This window comes from Scyliorhinus torazame, chromosome 4 (assembly GCF_047496885.1).
Source record: "Scyliorhinus torazame isolate Kashiwa2021f chromosome 4, sScyTor2.1, whole genome shotgun sequence".
In the NCBI taxonomy this organism is placed as follows: Eukaryota; Metazoa; Chordata; class Chondrichthyes; order Carcharhiniformes; family Scyliorhinidae; genus Scyliorhinus; species Scyliorhinus torazame.
Genome location: NC_092710.1, coordinates 362965169 through 362981646, shown reverse-complemented (window position 1 = coordinate 362981646; position 16478 = coordinate 362965169). Strand labels below are relative to the sequence as shown.

Sequence of the window (16478 nt, the reverse complement as noted above, 5' to 3'; positions counted from 1 at the left end):
CATGGTACAGGAGTGGATCGATACCTGCCGGCATACCTCAGTGTACACAGACAACCAGCAGTGCCCAGGCAAAATGATAGAGCTCCCGGTTCCGCAGGCGCTCCAGTGCGACGGCGACCTCCACGAAAACTGGGGCCATTCCGGCAAAATTTCGAATTGTTCCTGGTGGCAGCTGAACTCCAAGACCTGGATGATAGGGAAAAAATTGAATTTCTCCTCACCATCGCCGGTGCAAGGGCAAGAGCAATATTCACAAGGTTCAGGTTCTTCAGGAGGCAGCAAAGGTACGATTACCAGGCAGTCCTGGACAAATTCTCCAAGTACTGTGAAGAAAACGCAATCCAATCGGCAAGTAAAGGTAAGAAAAGCTGCAGTACTCACCTCGTGGCTGGGATCCCGGAGCCCGAGGTCCAGGGCCTGAGAGAGGGCTGGGTCGAGGTCGGCGGCCATCTTGCTAAAGGCATAACGCTAGCACAGTTGCGCGAGAAGTGCGCAGAACCGGAAGTTTCGTTTGCGCATGCGCGAGATGCTGCGCATGCGCAGTCAAGAAAACGGCCATCGGTAAAGGAACAGCGATCTGAGCATGCGCAGTCGCTTCCTGCGTGCTACATACCGAGCGTCAGGATGTCAGAGGCCCCAGACTGGATCAATTTAAAAGGGAAACGTCCCAAATCAAAAAAACAAAAATCTGTTAAAGCTGTAAAACAACCTTCCTTCACCTGGAATGACAGCACAGTGCCGCAAATTGACCCAGGAGATGAATTTGACCTCCGAAGAACCCTCCGACAAGCAGTTACCTACGCACAAGCCGATGATTCCGACCTTGAATACTTCGATGACGATTTTTACAGGGTTTCCGGACCTCGCGAGCCCAATGATAGCTCCGTGGTCCTATATGACTATGACTCGGACGAACCTTTCGTGTTGCACATTGGCGGCCCCCACATTGAATCCGACGCAGATGCGGATTCATTTTTCGGATTTGAGGATCTTCAATCCAGCAGATATGACGTTCCAACTTATCAGTACCGGATGATGCTGCAGCCTGACATTAACAGACAGGGAGCGCTGCAAGCACACGGAGAGTGCCCTGCTGCCACACAGAGCGTGGTCCACGTCCCGCTCAACGTTCCCGACTCTATGAAAGAAGACATGCAAGACTCCAGAGTGCAGTCCTCGCATGAACCAGAAGTGACTCCAGTGTCACAAGCTTCCACAGCAAGCTCGTGGACAGACTCCACAATTGCAGAAATGCAAGACTCCAGAGCGCAGTCCTTGCACGGACAAGAAGTGACTCCAGTGTCACAAGCCTCCACAGAGAGCTCGTGGACAGCCTCCACGATAGAAGCAACGCAAGACTCCAGAGCGCAGTCCTTGCACGAACAAGAAGTGACTCCAGTGTCACAAGCCTCCACAGAGAGCTCGTGGACGGACTCCACGATGGAAGGAACGCAAGACTCCAGAGCGCAGTCCTTGCAGGAACAAGACCATGAGGGTCTAGCAACCTCTCCTGACCAACCAGCGGCAGACGATGCAAGTCTGCCATGCTCCCGTGAACCGCAAGAAGGCTATAACAGCCTACCATGCTCCACTACACAGCAGCATGACCATGACGGTCTCTCATGCTACAATGAAGGGCACAGCGCTGAAGACTGTTCAAGCCCAACTGAAGACAAGCCAAAGGAATCGCCTCGTCCAAGCCCGAAGAAAAAAGGTTTATGCGCTGACCTTCAGGATCATTGTAGCCGAACAGAGATTAATAATGCTGCACGGCCACAGAAGGATGCTGAGGATTTGCTAACGAAATTAATTGAATGTTTAACTTGCAAGGAGCAGACTGAGAATTGGCAGTGTTTTAGTACGGATCGAAAAAATGGACAAGACATTGATCCTCAGGTAATGGAAATAACACAACCTGAATCATATCTACAGCAGGGACAAATGTCTCCCTTCAACACAATGCCGCAAAATCCCAACTTCGGAGACCAGCAGTTAGTCAGTAATGACTCTTCAAACCTGGAGGGGAACATTAATTGCATTGAACCTATACACACTCCACTGATTATTGAGCAGAACATTGGAGCAAGAATCCTGAGGACACCGACATCGAGTAGCCAGATAACGAATTTAAAACCCACAGCAGTTTCAAGTGAACCAAGTGTGCTTTCCACTAATGGTGAAGATACAGATAAGGTCGACCCGATTATCCATTGTACCACACTAACCCCAGTGATTAAGCAGTTATGTATGGGGAGTATAATGTGGGCAATTGAGAACAGTAAAAGAGAGACTGTGACCATGCCAGTCCCAGCAAAATCAGACCCAGAGACCATGAAGGCATGTACATTAAACAAAGTTACATATGAGGTACCTGAGAAGAAAAGTGAAACGGAATGTTCTTTGGAAAATGGTACAATGTCGATAGAAACAGTGGATCCTATATTCGAGACCATACATATGGGAGAATTTGGGGGTAATAAACAAGGTTCTGCAATGTCTGGGGGAAGATTTAAAGTTCCAAAGAAGAAAAGCCCAAATGAAGGACAATGGCAAGACAATGACAGTCCACCGACATGGTGTGCACCACCAGATGAAAACTCTGACAATTTACCCAACCCTAGTGAACAGCAAGCTGCTAATGACGATCTATCCACGGGATGTGAGACGAGTGACGACAGCATCCCACTTCCCATGCAAAAGGTGCAAGGTGACAGACCTCGCCTAGTGCGTACCGAGGCACTCGACGATCACGGTGGGACCACTGACGACTGCGGTGGCGGCGCACCGCTTCCACCCTCGATGGCTCGAGCCTCTCCACTGGTTGGTGCATTCCTGCATGTTCCGACTCCAGAAGTGCAGCTTCAGGGAATCTCGGCTGCCTCCAGTGAACCTGTTGGGACTCCGGACGGGGGGCATCGACGGAAGGCAGACCGGACTCCAGATGGGGAGCAGCCAAGCGCCGACTCTGATTTGCGCACGCCAGACCTCGCTCCGGACGGGCGGTGTCGCGGCCTCGGTGATGGCACGCTCCGGGTGACGGCAGATGCCACAGCGACAGGGAATGGATCGCGTGGCAGTCCCACTGGGTCGGCAGTGGCAACCAGCACCGGCGGTCCAAGATGGACACACCAATTCGCGCCATCGCCAGACGTTGATGCGAGCAACAATTCTCTCTCCAAGGCGACATGCTTCGACGTTTCTCTGCGGAGTCGCCCTTCCGGCACAGCAGGTGGCCGGAACCAGCGTACACGGTCTCGGCCAACTTCCACATCTGGCACAGTCATCGCCTTGCATGATATTAGTGATGGTGCTACTTCGATGGCAACGACCCATCGGCTACAAGATGCCGTCCACCACAAACATAAAAAGAAAACAGACTCCACCTTGTTCCTGGCATGCAGGGCGGATGGATTGGTGCGTAGGCGCAATCAGCGAGCTTTGCGCCGCCTTCCACGCTCGCAACTGCACCGTACGCACACGCCGGATCCTCCACTGGTTCCCAAGGATGACTTCGTGGAGATGCCACGGATCATGCCCCTTCCATCGCCACCAGAACCAAACCACAGCCAGGGCACCACTAACAAAGATGTTGAATGTTATATTTGCACGAATGAAAAAACCAAGCACTGCACGAAGTACAACAAATGGTAAAGTAGAGACTTCGGCGACAGCATCACCTCCAACAGTCCAAGGTGAACCAGTGTGACCCCAAATCTCCACAGCTGAACCAGCTTGAGGACCAGCCCATTCTTGAGGCGGTCACCCATTAGACTGGACTTATAACGCTGTTCATACGTTCAAAAAGTCAAACACTTCTGTATTATAACCTGTTGTTGTTTATTGTTCCAGATATCGTCTGACCGGACCAATGTTCAAGTTTTTTTTTCTCTCGCATCCAAGTTTTGTTATGGTACAACCTTGTTAGTGTGACGCACCCGACATCGCCCCATGTAAATAGTTACGTCATAAACACACGCTGTACACAACACAAACGCACACTCTTAGATGCACTCACGACACAATTATATTTATAACCACGTAGGCACTTATCTTTGTAAAAAAAGGGGGATGTCATGATATTCAAACACACACATCATGATAGACACACCAACAGACAAATCAGAACACACAACACCACAACCAATGACAGAAAGATATAAAAGCACAGACACGACCCCCGGTGGTCAGTATTAGCTGAGAGGAGAACCAGGACACATCTATTGCCAAAGACACTCAGGGAGACAGCACGTGCAGAGTATCCAGAACGAACTGTATTATAAGAGTTATAATAAAATAGAGTTGTACCACATACAACTGTGTTGGCTCATCTGTGCACCAGAGCACCCAACACCACACCTCTCTTTCTCTCTCTCCCTCTCTGACTGTCTCTCTCTTTCTCTTTGACTGTCTCGCTCTCTCTCTCTGACTGCCTCTCTCTCCCTCAGTCTCTCTCTCTCTCTTTGACTCTCGCTCTCTGATAGTCTGTCTCTCCCTCGCACATTCTGTCTATTGGATGGTACGTAATGAAGAGAATACTGACGATTATACTGGATGTCTCTGCCAGCTGTGTCTCCTGGTCCATAGCTGGTGATGGGGGTGAGTTTCAGGATGTAACTGTGCGGGATTCGGAGGTTTCTGAGTGTGTAGGTGAGGAGCGAGCCCGTCTCAATGGTCTTGTTGATGCTGATGTACTCGGGACCCATCCAGACCCCTAATGGACCCTGTAGAGAAATAGAGGATAAACTGTCCGTTAACTCTCACATGGAATGGGCAGGAGGGGAGGGAGCGAGGGGAAGGAGGGAGAGAAAGAGGTAGTGAGGAGAAGGAGGGAGAGATAGAGGGAGTGAGGGTAATGAGGGAGAGATAGAGGGAGTGAGGGTAATGAGGGAGGGAAATGATTGGGGAGGTAGTGTATTGAGGTGGATAGAAAACTGGTTGGCAGAGAGGAAACGAGTCGGGATTAATGGGTCCTTTTCAAATTGGCAGGCAGTAACCAGTGGGGTACCACAGGGATCGGTGCTGGGACCCCAGCTAGTCACAATATATATCAATGATTGGATGAGGGAACAAAATGTAACATCGCAAAGTTTGCAGATGATACCAAATTAGGTGGGAGGGTGAATTGTGACGAGGATGCAGAGATCCTACAGCAAGATCTGGACAGGTTGGGCGAGTGGGCAAGTGATTGGCAGATGCAATATAATGTGGATCAACGCAAGGCTATCCACTTTGGAAGCAAAAACAAGAAGGCAGATTATTATCTGAATGGCAATAAATTAGGAGAGTGGAACATGCAGAAAGGTCTCTCCTACCAATGTTAGGCTCACTGGTCTATAGTTCCCTGTTTTCTCTCTACCGCCCCTTTTGAACACCGGTGTTACTTTCGCCGCCCCCCAATCTGTAGGAACCATCCCAGAGTCCAAAGAAGTTTGGAAAATGACCACCGATGGATCTACTATTTCTAGGGCCACTTCCTTAAGTCATCTGGGGTGAAGATTATCAGGCCCTGGAGATTTATCCGCCTTCATAGAACAGACAGTGCAGAAGGAGGCCATTCGGCCCATCGAGTCTGCACCGACCCACTTAAGCCCCTCACTTCCACCCTATCCCCATAACCCAGTAACCCCACCTAACCTTTTGGACACTAAGGGCAATTTAGCGTGGCCAATTCACCTAACCTGCACATCTTTGGACTGTGGAGGGAAACTGGAGCCCCCGGAGGAAACCCACGCACACACGGGGAGGATGTGCAGACTCCGCACAGACAGTGACCCAAGCCGGGAATCGAACCTGGGACCCTGGAGCTGTGAAGCCACAGTGCTAACCACTTGTGCTATCGTGCTGCCATAACGCTCCGGTATACACTCAGATCCCATTTCATATATGCTTTCTGATATAATAATTGTGACATAATATCAGGACATTTGGAAAGTCCAAGCGCTATCCATCCAAGTCAGCATGGTGTTATGGAGTGTAAATCATGTTTGACTAATTTGCTCGAATTCTCCGAAGATGTAACAAGCCGAGTGGATAATGGGCATCCGGTAGATGTGGTATATCCGGAGTTCCGGAAGGGGTTTGATAAGTTGCCGCACAGAAGTTTAATTTATCATCTTGGATAGAAGACTGGCTGCTGGTCAGCAGACAGAGAGTGGGGATAAATGGGTCTTTTTCTGGATGGCGTGATGTAACCAGTGGGGGGCCACAGGGTTCGGTTCTTGGGCCCCAGCTACTTACAATCTATACATGAAGTAGCTGATTCTGAGACTCGGGTCCCTAGGGTCAGAACAAAGGAAACTCCAGCAAAATGAGACGCGAGTTGGCTTTGATCAATTGGGACAGGTTACTGAAAAGGACAATGGCGAATATTCAAGGAACGCGTGGGGGAACTGCAGCAACTGTTCATTCCTGACTGGCAAAAGCAAAGGGGGTAAGAGGGCCAATCCATGGCTTACAAGGGAAATTAGGGATAGTATCCGATCCAAGGATACAGATTGGCCACGAAAAACAACAGGTCTGAGGATTGGGAGCAGTTTAGAATTCGGAAAAGAAGAACAAAGGGATTCCGGGGGCGAAATTCTCCGACCCCCCGCCGGCGTGGATTAAACCACCTACCTTACCGATGGGACAAGGCGGTGCGGGTGGGCTCCGGGGTCCTGGGGGGGGCGCGGGGCGATCTGACCCCGGGGGGTGCCCCCACGGTGGCCTGGCCCGCGATCGGGGCCCACCGATCCGCGGGCGAGCCTGTGCCGTGGGGGCACTCTTTCCCTTCCGCCTTCGCAACGGTCTCCACCATGGCGGAGGCGGAAGAGACTCCCTCCACTGCGCATGCGTGGGAAACTGTCAGCGGCCGCTGACGCTCCCGCGCATGCGCCGCCCGGAGATGTCATTTCCGCGCCAGCTGGCGGGGCACCAAAGGCCTTTTCCGCCAGCTGGCGGGGCGGAAATTCGTCCGGCGCCGACCTAGCCCCTCAAGGTTGGGGCTCGGCCCCCAAAGATGCGGCGCATTCCGCACCTTTGGGGCGGCGCGATGCCCGTCTGATTTGCGCCGTTTTGGGCGCCAGTCGGAGAACATCGCGCTGTTTCCGGAGAATTTCGCCCCATATGTGGGAGGAACTGAGGGAGATCAACATTAGTAGAGAAAAGGTGCTGGGAAAATTGATGGGATTGAAGGCGGATAAATCCCCAGAGTCAGATATCTGCATCCCAGAGTGCTTCCGGAGGTGGCTCTGGGAATAGTGGATGTATTGGTGATCATCTTCCGGGATTCTATAGACTCTGGAGCAGTCCCTGCAGATTGGAGGGTAGCTCACGTCACTCCGATATTCAAAAAGGGAGGTAGAGAGAAAGCAGGGAATTACAGACCAGTCAGCCTGACGTCAGTACCGGGGAAAATTCTGGAATCCATTACCAAAGATTTTATAGCACAGCATTTAGAAAACAGTGGCAGGATCGGACAGAGTCAGCATGGGTTTATGAAGGGAAGTCATGCTTGACAAGGGCAGCACGGTAGCACAGTGGTTAGCACAGTTGCTTCACAGCTCCAGGGTCCCAGGTTCGATTCCCGGCTTGGGTCACTGTCTGTGCGGAGTCTACACGTTCTCCCCGTGTCTGCGTGGGTTTCCTCCGGGTGCTCCGGTTTCCTCCCACAGTCCAAAAATGTGCAGGTTAGGTGGATTGGCCATGATAAATTGTCCTTAGTGTCCAAAAAGGTTGGGTAAGGTGGGGTTATGGGGATAGAGTGGAGGTGTTAACCGTGGGTAGGGTGCTCTTTCCAGGAGCCGGTGCAGACTCGATGGGCCGAGTGGCCTCCTTCTGCACTGTAAATTCTATGATTGTATGACAAATTTACTGGAATGTTCGAGGATGTAACTAGTAGGGCTGGCTTAGCACAGTAACTAGGGGCTGGTTTAGCACAGCGGGAAAAACAGCTGGCTTGTAATGCAGAACAATGCCAGCAGCGCGGGTTCAATTCCCGTACCAGCCTCCCCAAACAGGCGCCAGAATGTGGCGACGTGGGGCTTTTCACAGTAACTTCATTGAAGCCTACTTGTGACAATAAGTGATTATTATTATTACTAGCATTGACAAGGGGGAGCCAGTGGATGTGGTATATTTGGACTTTCAACAGGCTTTTGACAAAGTTCCGCATAAAAGATTAGCGTAAAATTAAAGCGCGTGGGATTGGGGGAAGTGTATTGAGATGGACAGAATGCTGGTTGGCAGAGAGGAAACGAGTCGGGATTAATGGGTCCTTTTCAAATTGGCAGGCAGTAACCAGTGGGGTACCACAGGGATCGGTGCTGGGACCCCAGCTATTCACAATATATATTAATGATTTGGATGAGGGAACAAAATGTAACATCGCAAAGTTTGCAGATGATACCAAGTTAGGTGGGAGGGTGAATTGTGACGAGGATGCAGGGATCCTACAGCAAGATCTGGAGAGGTTGGGTGAGTGGGCAAACCAATGGCAGATGCAGTATAATTTGGATAAGTGTGAGGTTATTCACTTTGGAAGCAAAAACAGGAAGGCAGATTACTACCTGAATGGTTGTAAATTGGGAGAGGGGAGTGTGCAGCGGGACCTGGGTGTCCTTGTGCACCAGTCGCTGAAGGTAAGCTGCAGGTGCAGCAGGCGGTAAAGAAGGCTAATGGTATGTTGGCCTTCATTGCGAGAGGTTTTGAGTATAGAAGCAGGGATGTGTTGCTGCAATTGTACTGGGCCTTGGTGAGGCCACACCTGGAGTATTGTGGGCAGTTTTGGTCTCCTTCTCTGAGGAAGGATGTTCTTGCTATGGAGGGAGGACAGCGAAGGTTTACCAGACTGATTCCAGGGATGGCGGGACTGTCATATGAGGAGAGACTAAGTCGGTTAGGATTATACTTTCTGGGGGGTGGCACGGTGGTGCACTGGTTAGCACTGCTGTCTCAGGGTGCTGAGGACCCTGGTTCGATCCCGACCCTGGGTCACTGTCTGTGTGGAGTTTGCACATTCTCCCTGCGTCTGCGTGGGTCTCACCCCCAAAACCCAAAGATGTGCAGGATAGGTGGATTGGCCACGCTAAATTGCCCCTTAATTGGAAAAAAAAATTAGATACTCTAAATTAACAAAAAAGGATTGTATTTTCTGGAGTTCAGTAGAATGAGGGGGGATCTCACAGAAACTTGTAAAATTCTAACAGGACTGGACGGGGTCGATGCAGGAAGGATGTTCCCGATGGTGGGGGGGACTGGACAGGGTAGATGCAGGAAGGATGTTCCCGATGGTGGGGGGGACTGGACAGGGTTGATGCAGGAAGGATGTTCCCGATGGTGGGGGGGACTGGACAGGGTCGATGCAGGAAGGATGTTCCCGATGGTGGGGGGGACTGGACAGGGTCGATGCAGGAAGGATGTTCCCGATGGTGGGGGGGACTGGACAGGGTCGATGCAGGAAGGATGTTCCCGATGGTGGGGGGGACTGGACAGGGTCGATGCAGGAAGGATGTTCCCGATGGTGGGGGGGGGGGACTGGACAGGGTAGATGCAGGAAGGATGTTCCCGATGGTGGGTGTGTACAGAACCAGGGGTCACAGTCTGAGGATCCGGGGTAGTGTCTCGTCACATCCTCAAAGAATTCAATGAGGCTTGTGAGGCATGACCTGCCCCTCACAAAGCCATGCTGACTATCTTTAATCAAACTATGTTTTTCTAAATAATCATAAATTCTATCTCTCAGAATCCTTTCCAATATTTTGTTCACCACAGACGTAAGACTGGTGGGTCTGTAATTCCCCGGGATTTCCCTATTCCCTTTCTTGAACAGGGGAACAACATTCGCCTCCCTCCAATCATCCGGTACTACTCCAGTGGAGAGTGAGGACGCAAAGATCATCGCTAACGGCGCAGCAATCTCCTCCCTCGCTTCCCGTAGTAACCTTGGGTATATCCCGTCAGGCCCAGGGGACTTATCTATCCTGATGCTTTTCAAAATTTCCAGCACATCCTCCTCCTTAATATCAACCTGTTTGAGTCTATTAACCTGGTTCACACTGTTCTCATGGGCAACAAGGTCTCTCTGGTCAATACTGAAGCAAAGTATTCATTTAGGGCTTCAGACTGTAGGCATAGTTTTTGTGAACCTCCTCTGGACCCTTTCCAAGGCCAGCACATCCTTCCTTAGATACGGGGCCCAAAACTGCTCACAATACTCCAAATGGGGTCTGACCAGAGCCTTACACAGCCTCAGAAGTACATCCCTGGTCTTGTATTCTAGCCCTCTTGACATGAATGCTAACATTGCATTTGCCTTCTTAACTGCCGACTGAACCTGCACATTAACCTTTCGAGAATCATGAACAAGGACTCCCAAGTCCCTTTGTGCTTCTGATTTCCGAAGCATTTCTCCATTTAGAAAATAGTCTGGCTAAATTCCTCTTTCCAAAGTGTGTAACCTCACACTTTTCCACATGGTATTCCATCTGCCACTTCATTGCCCGCTCTCCTAGCTTGTCCAAGTCCTTCTGCAGCCCCCTTGCTTCCTCAATACTACCTGTCCCTCGACAGATCTTTGTATCATCTGCAAACTTAGCAACAGAGCCTTCAGTTCCTTCTTCCAGATCATTAATGTATATTGTGAAAAGTTGTGGTCCCAGCACCGACCCCTGAGGCACACCACTAGTCACCGGCTGCCATCCTGAAAAAGACCCCTTTATCCCCACTCTCTGCCTTCTGCCAGTCAGCCAATCCTCTATCCATGCCAGGATCTTACCCTTAACACCATGGGCTCTTAACTTATTTAACAGTCTCCTATGTAGCACCTTGTCAAAGGCCTTCTGGAAATCTAAATAAATCACGTCCACTGGTTCTCCTTTGTCTAACTTCCTTGTTACCTCCTCAAAGAACTCTAACAGATTTGTCAGACACGACCTCCCTTTGACGAAGCCTTGCTGACTCAGTCCTATTTTACCGTGCACGTCCAAGTACTCCGCGACTCATCTTTAATAACAGACCAATCTTACCAATGGCCGAAGTCAGGCTAACCGGCCTATAATTTCCCGTCTTCCCTCTCCCTCACTTCTTAAACACGGTGTTACATTAGCCACTTTCCAGTCCTCTGGGACCCTTCCTGCCTCCAGTGATTCCTAAAAGATCACCACCAATGCCTCCACAGTCTCCTCAGCTATCTCTTTTAGGACCCTGGGGTGTAGCCCATCAATCTTGTAGATGGTGCACATGGCTGCCACTGTTTGTCGGTGGTGGAGAGTTTGAATGTTTGTGGAAGGGGGGCAATCAAGCAGATTGCCTTGTCCTGGGTGGTGTTGAGTTTTCGGAGAGTTGTTGGGGCTGCGCCCATCCAGGTAAGTGGAGAGTATTCCATCACACTCCTCACTTGTGCCTTGTAGATGGTGGACTGGCTTTGAGGGGTCAGGAGTTGAATTTCTCAGCATAGGATTCCTAACCTTTGACCTGCCCTGGTAGCCACAGTATTAATGTGGCTGGGTCCAGTTCAGTTTCTGAAAAGATGTTCATACATCTTTGAAAGTTGCCACTCAAGTGGATAGAGCTGTGAAGAAGGCCTATGGTGTGCTCGCGTTCATTAACAGAGGGATTAAGAATTTAAGAGTGAGGTGATGATGCAGCTGTACAAAACTTTGGTAAGGCCACATTTGGAGTACTGTGTACAGTTCTGGTCGCCTCATTTTAGGAAGGATGTGGAAGCTCTGGAAAGGGTGCAAAGAAGATTTACCAGGATGTTGCCTGGAATGGAGAGTAGGTCTTACGAGGAAAGGTTGAGGGTGCTAGGCCTTTTCTCATTCGAGCGGAGAAGGATCAGGGGCGACTTGATAGAGGTTTATAAGATGATCAGGGGAATAGATAGAGTAGACAGTCAGAGACTTTTTCCCCAGGTGGAACACACCATTACAAGGGGACATAAATTTAAGGTGAAAGGTGGAAGATATAGGAGGGATATCAGAGGTAGGTTCTTTACCCAGAGAGTAGTGGGGGCATGGAATGCACTGCCTGTGGAAGTAGTTGAGTCGGAAACATTAGGGACCTTCAAGCAGCTGTTGGATAGGTACATGGATTACGGGAAAATGATCTAGTGGAGATTTATTTGTTCTTAAGGGCAGCACGGTAGCATTGTGGATAGCACAATTGCTTCACAGATCCATGGTCCCAGGTTCGATTCCGGCTTGGGTCATTGTCTGTGCGGAGTCTGCACGTCCTCCCCGTGTCTGCGTGGGTTTCCTCCGGGTGCTCCGGTTTCCTCCCACAGTCCAAAGATGTGCGGGTTAGGTGAATTGGCCAATGATAAATTGCCCTTAATGTCCAAATTGCCCTTGGTGTTGGGTGGAGGTGTTGAGTTTGGGTAGGGTGCTCTTTCCAAGAGCTGGTGCAGACTCAAAGGGCCGAATGGCCTCCTTCTGCACTGTAAATTCAATGATAATCTATGATTAATCTAGGACAAAGGTTCGGCACAACATCGTGGGCCGAAGGGCCTGTTCTGTGCTGTATTTTCTATGTTCTATGATCAATGGTTACCCCCAGGATGTTGATTGTGGGGCGATTCAGCGATGGTAATGCCATTGAATACCAAAGGGCGGTGGTTTGATCCTCTCTGGTAGGAGATGGACACCGCCTAACACTTGTGTGGCACGAATGTAACTTGCCCAAGCCTAGATATTGTCCAGGTCTTGCTGCATTTGGACATGGACTGCTTCACTATCTGAGGTCATCTCTCAGTGTACCTGCTCTCAGTGTACCTGCTCTCAGTGTACCTGCCCCCAGTGTGCCTGCCCCCGGTGTGCCTGCCCCGGTGTGCCTGCCCCCGGTGTGCCTGCCCCCGGTGTGCCTGCCCCCGGTGTATCTGCTCTCAGTGTATCTACTCTCATAGAACATAGAACGATACAGCGCAGTACAGGCCCTTCGGCCCACGATGTTGCACCGACATGGGAAGTCAGAAAACAAAAGCCATCTAACCTACACTATACCATTATTATCCATATGCTTATCCAATAAACTTTTAAATGCCCTCAATGTTGGCGAGTTCACTACTGTTGCAGGTAGGGCATTCCACGGCCTCACTACTCTTTGCGTAAAGAACCTACCTCTGACCTCTGTCCTATATCTATTACCCCTCAGTTTAAAGCTATGTCCCCTCGTGCCAGCCATTTCCATCCGCGGGAGAAGGCTCTCACTGTCCACCCTCTGCAACCCCTGATCATTTTGTATGCCTCTATTAAGTCTCCTCTTAAACTTCTTCTCTCTAACGAAAACAACCTCAAGTCCATCAGCCTTTCCTCATAAGATTTTCCCTCCATACCAGGCAACATCCTGGCAAATCTCCTCTGCACCCGCTCCAAAGCCTCCACGTCCTTCCTATAATGCGGTGACCAGAACTGTACGCAATACTCCAAATGCGGCCGTACCAGAGTTCTTTACAGCTGCAACATGACCTCCCGACTCCGGAACTCAATCCCTCTACCAATAAAGGCCAACACTCCATAGGCCTTCTTCACAACCCTATCAACCTGGGTGGCAACTTTCAGGGATCTATGTACATGGACACCTAGATCCCTCTGCTCATCCACACTTCCAAGAACTTTAACATTAGCCAAATATTCCGCATTCCTGTTATTCCTTCCAAAGTGAATCACCTCACACTTCTCTACATTAAAATCCATTTTGCCACCTCTCAGCCCAGCTCTGCAGCTTATCTATATCCCTCTGTAACCTGCTACATCCTTCCACACTATCGACAACACCACCGACTTTAGTATCATCTGCAAATTTACTCACCCACCCTTCTGCGCCTTCCTCTAGGTCATTGATAAAAATGACAAACAGCAACGGCCCCAGAACAGATCCTTGTGGTACTCCACTTGTGACTGTACTCCATTCTGAACATTTCCCATCAACCACCACCCTCTGTCTTCTTTCAGCCAGCCAATTTCTGATCCACATCTCTAAATCACCCTCAATCCCCAGCCTCCGTATTTTCTGCAATAGCCTACCGTGGGGAACCTTATCAAACGCTTTGCTGAAATCCATATACACCACATCAACTGCTCTACCCTCGTCTACCTGTTCAGTCACCTTATCAAAGAACTCAATAAGGTTTGTGAGGCATGACCTACCCTTCACAAAGCCATGCTGACTATCCCTAATCATATTATTCCTATCTAGATGATTATAAATCTTGTCTCTTATAATCCCCTCCAAGACTTTACCCACAACTGACGTGAGGCTCACTGGTCTATAGTTGCCGGGGTTGTCTCTACTCCCCTTCTTGAACAAAGGGACCACATTTGCTATCCTCCAGTCCTCTGGCACTATTCCTGTAGCCAATGATGACATAAAAATCAAAGCCAAAGGCCCAGCAATCTCTTCCCTGGCTTCCCAGAGAATCCTAGGATAAATCCCATCAGGCCCCGGGGACTTATCTATTTTCAGCCTGTCCAGAATTGCCAACACCTCTTTCCTTCGTACCTCAATGCCATCTATTCTAATACCCTGGGTCTCAGCATTCTCCTCCACAACATTATCTTTTTCCTGAGTGAATACTGACGAAAAATATTCATTTAGTATCTCGCCTATCTCTTCAGACTCTACACACAACTTCCCATCCCTGTCCTTGACTGGTCCTACTCTTACCCTAGTCATTCTTTTATTCCTGACATACTACAGACCTCAGTGTATCTGCTCTCAGTGTATCTGCTCTCAGTGTACCTGCTCTCAGTGTACCTGCTCTCGGTGTACCTGCTCTCGGTGTATCTGCTCTCGGTGTACCTGCTCTCGGTGTACCTGCTCTCAGTGTACCTGCTCTCGGTGTACCTGCTCTCGGTGTACCTGCTCTCGGTGTATCTGCTCTCGGTGTACCTACTCTCGGTGTACCTGCTCTCGGTGCACCTGCTCTCGGTGTACCTGCTCTCGGTGTACCTGCTCTCGGTGTATCTGCTCTCGGTGTACCTGCTCTCGGTGTACCTGCTCTCGGTGTACCTGCTCTCGGTGTACCTGCTCTCGGTGTATCTGCTCTCGGTGTATCTGCTCTCGGTGTACCTGCTCTCGGTGTACCTGCTCTCGGTTTATCGGCTCTCGGTGTATCTGCTCTCGGTGTATCGGCTCTCGGTGTATCGGCTATCGGTGTACCTGCTCTCGGTGTACCTGCTCTCGGTGTATCTGCTCTCGGTGTATCTGCTCTCGGTTTATCGGCTCTCGGTGTATCTGCTCTCGGTGTACCTGCTCTCCGTGTATCTGCTCTCGGTGTACCTGCTCTCGGTGTATCTGCTCTCGGTGTACCCGCTCTCGGTGTACCTGCTCTCGGTGTATCTGCTCTCGGTGTACCTGCTCTCGGTGTACCTGCTCTCGGTGTACCTGCTCTCGGTGTACCCGCTCTCGGTGTACCTGCTCTCGGTGTATCTGCTCTCGGTGTACCTGCTCTCGGTGTATCTGCTCTCGGTGCACCTGCTCTCGGTGTATCTGCTCTCGGTGTACCTGCTCTCGGTGTATCTGCTCTCGGTGTACCTGCTCTCGGTGTACCTGCTCTCGGTGTACCTGCTCTCGGTGTACCTGCTCTCGGTGTATCTGCTCTCGGTGTATCTGCTCTCGGTGCACCTGCTCTCGGTGTATCTGCTCTCGGTGTACCTGCTCTCGGTGTATCTCTCGGTGTACCTGCTCTCGGTGTATCGGCTATCGGTGCACCTGCTCTCAGTGTACCTGCTCTCGGTGTACCTGCTCTCGGTGTATCTGCTCTCGGTGTACCTGCTCTCGGTGTACCTGCTCTCGGTGTACCTGCTCTCGGTGTACCTGCTCTCGGTGTACCTGCTCTCGGTGTACCTGCTCTCGGTGTATCTGCTCTCGGTGTACCTGCTCTCGGTGTACCTGCTCTCGGTGTACCTGCTCTCGGTGTATCTGCTCTCGGTGTATCTGCTCTCGGTGTATCTGCTCTCGGTTTACCTGCTCTCGGTGTACCGGCTCTCGGTGTACCTGCTCTCGGTGTACCTGCTCTCGGTGTACCTGCTCTCGGTGTACCTGCTCTCGGTGTACCTGCTCTCGGTGTACCTGCTCTCGGTGTATCGGCTATCGGTGCACCTGCTCTCGGTGTATCTGCTCTCGGTGTACCTGCTCTCGTTGTATCTGCTCTCGGTGTATCTGCTCTCGGTTTACCTGCTCTCGGTGTACCGGCTCTCGGTGTACCTACTCTCGGTGTACCTGCTCTCGGTGTACCTGCTCTTGGTGTACCTGCTCTCGGTGTACCTGCTCTCGGTGTACCTGCTCTCGGTGTATCTGCTCTCGGTGTACCTGCTCTCGGTCTACCTGCTCTCGGTGTACCTGCTCTCGGTGTATCTGCTCTCGGTGTATCTGCTCTCGGTTTACCTGCTCTCGGTGTACCGGCTCTCGGTGTACCTGCTCTCGGTGTACCTGCTCTCGGTGTACCTGCTCTCGGTGTATCTGCTCTCGGTGTACCTGCTCTCGGTGTACCTGCTCTCGGT

General features: G+C 50.8%; 1 protein-coding gene across 1 annotated transcript in view; it reads right to left on the bottom strand.

Moving 5' to 3' along the window:
* The window catches only part of LOC140411222 (MAM domain-containing glycosylphosphatidylinositol anchor protein 1-like), an 875194-nt gene that overhangs the window by 181290 nt on the left and 677426 nt on the right, over positions 1-16478 (bottom strand). Inside the window, exon 11 of the mRNA XM_072500330.1 lies at positions 4541-4721. Within this exon, the coding sequence (XP_072356431.1) occupies positions 4541-4721 (181 nt within the window). The remainder of the gene's footprint in view (positions 1-4540; positions 4722-16478) is intronic.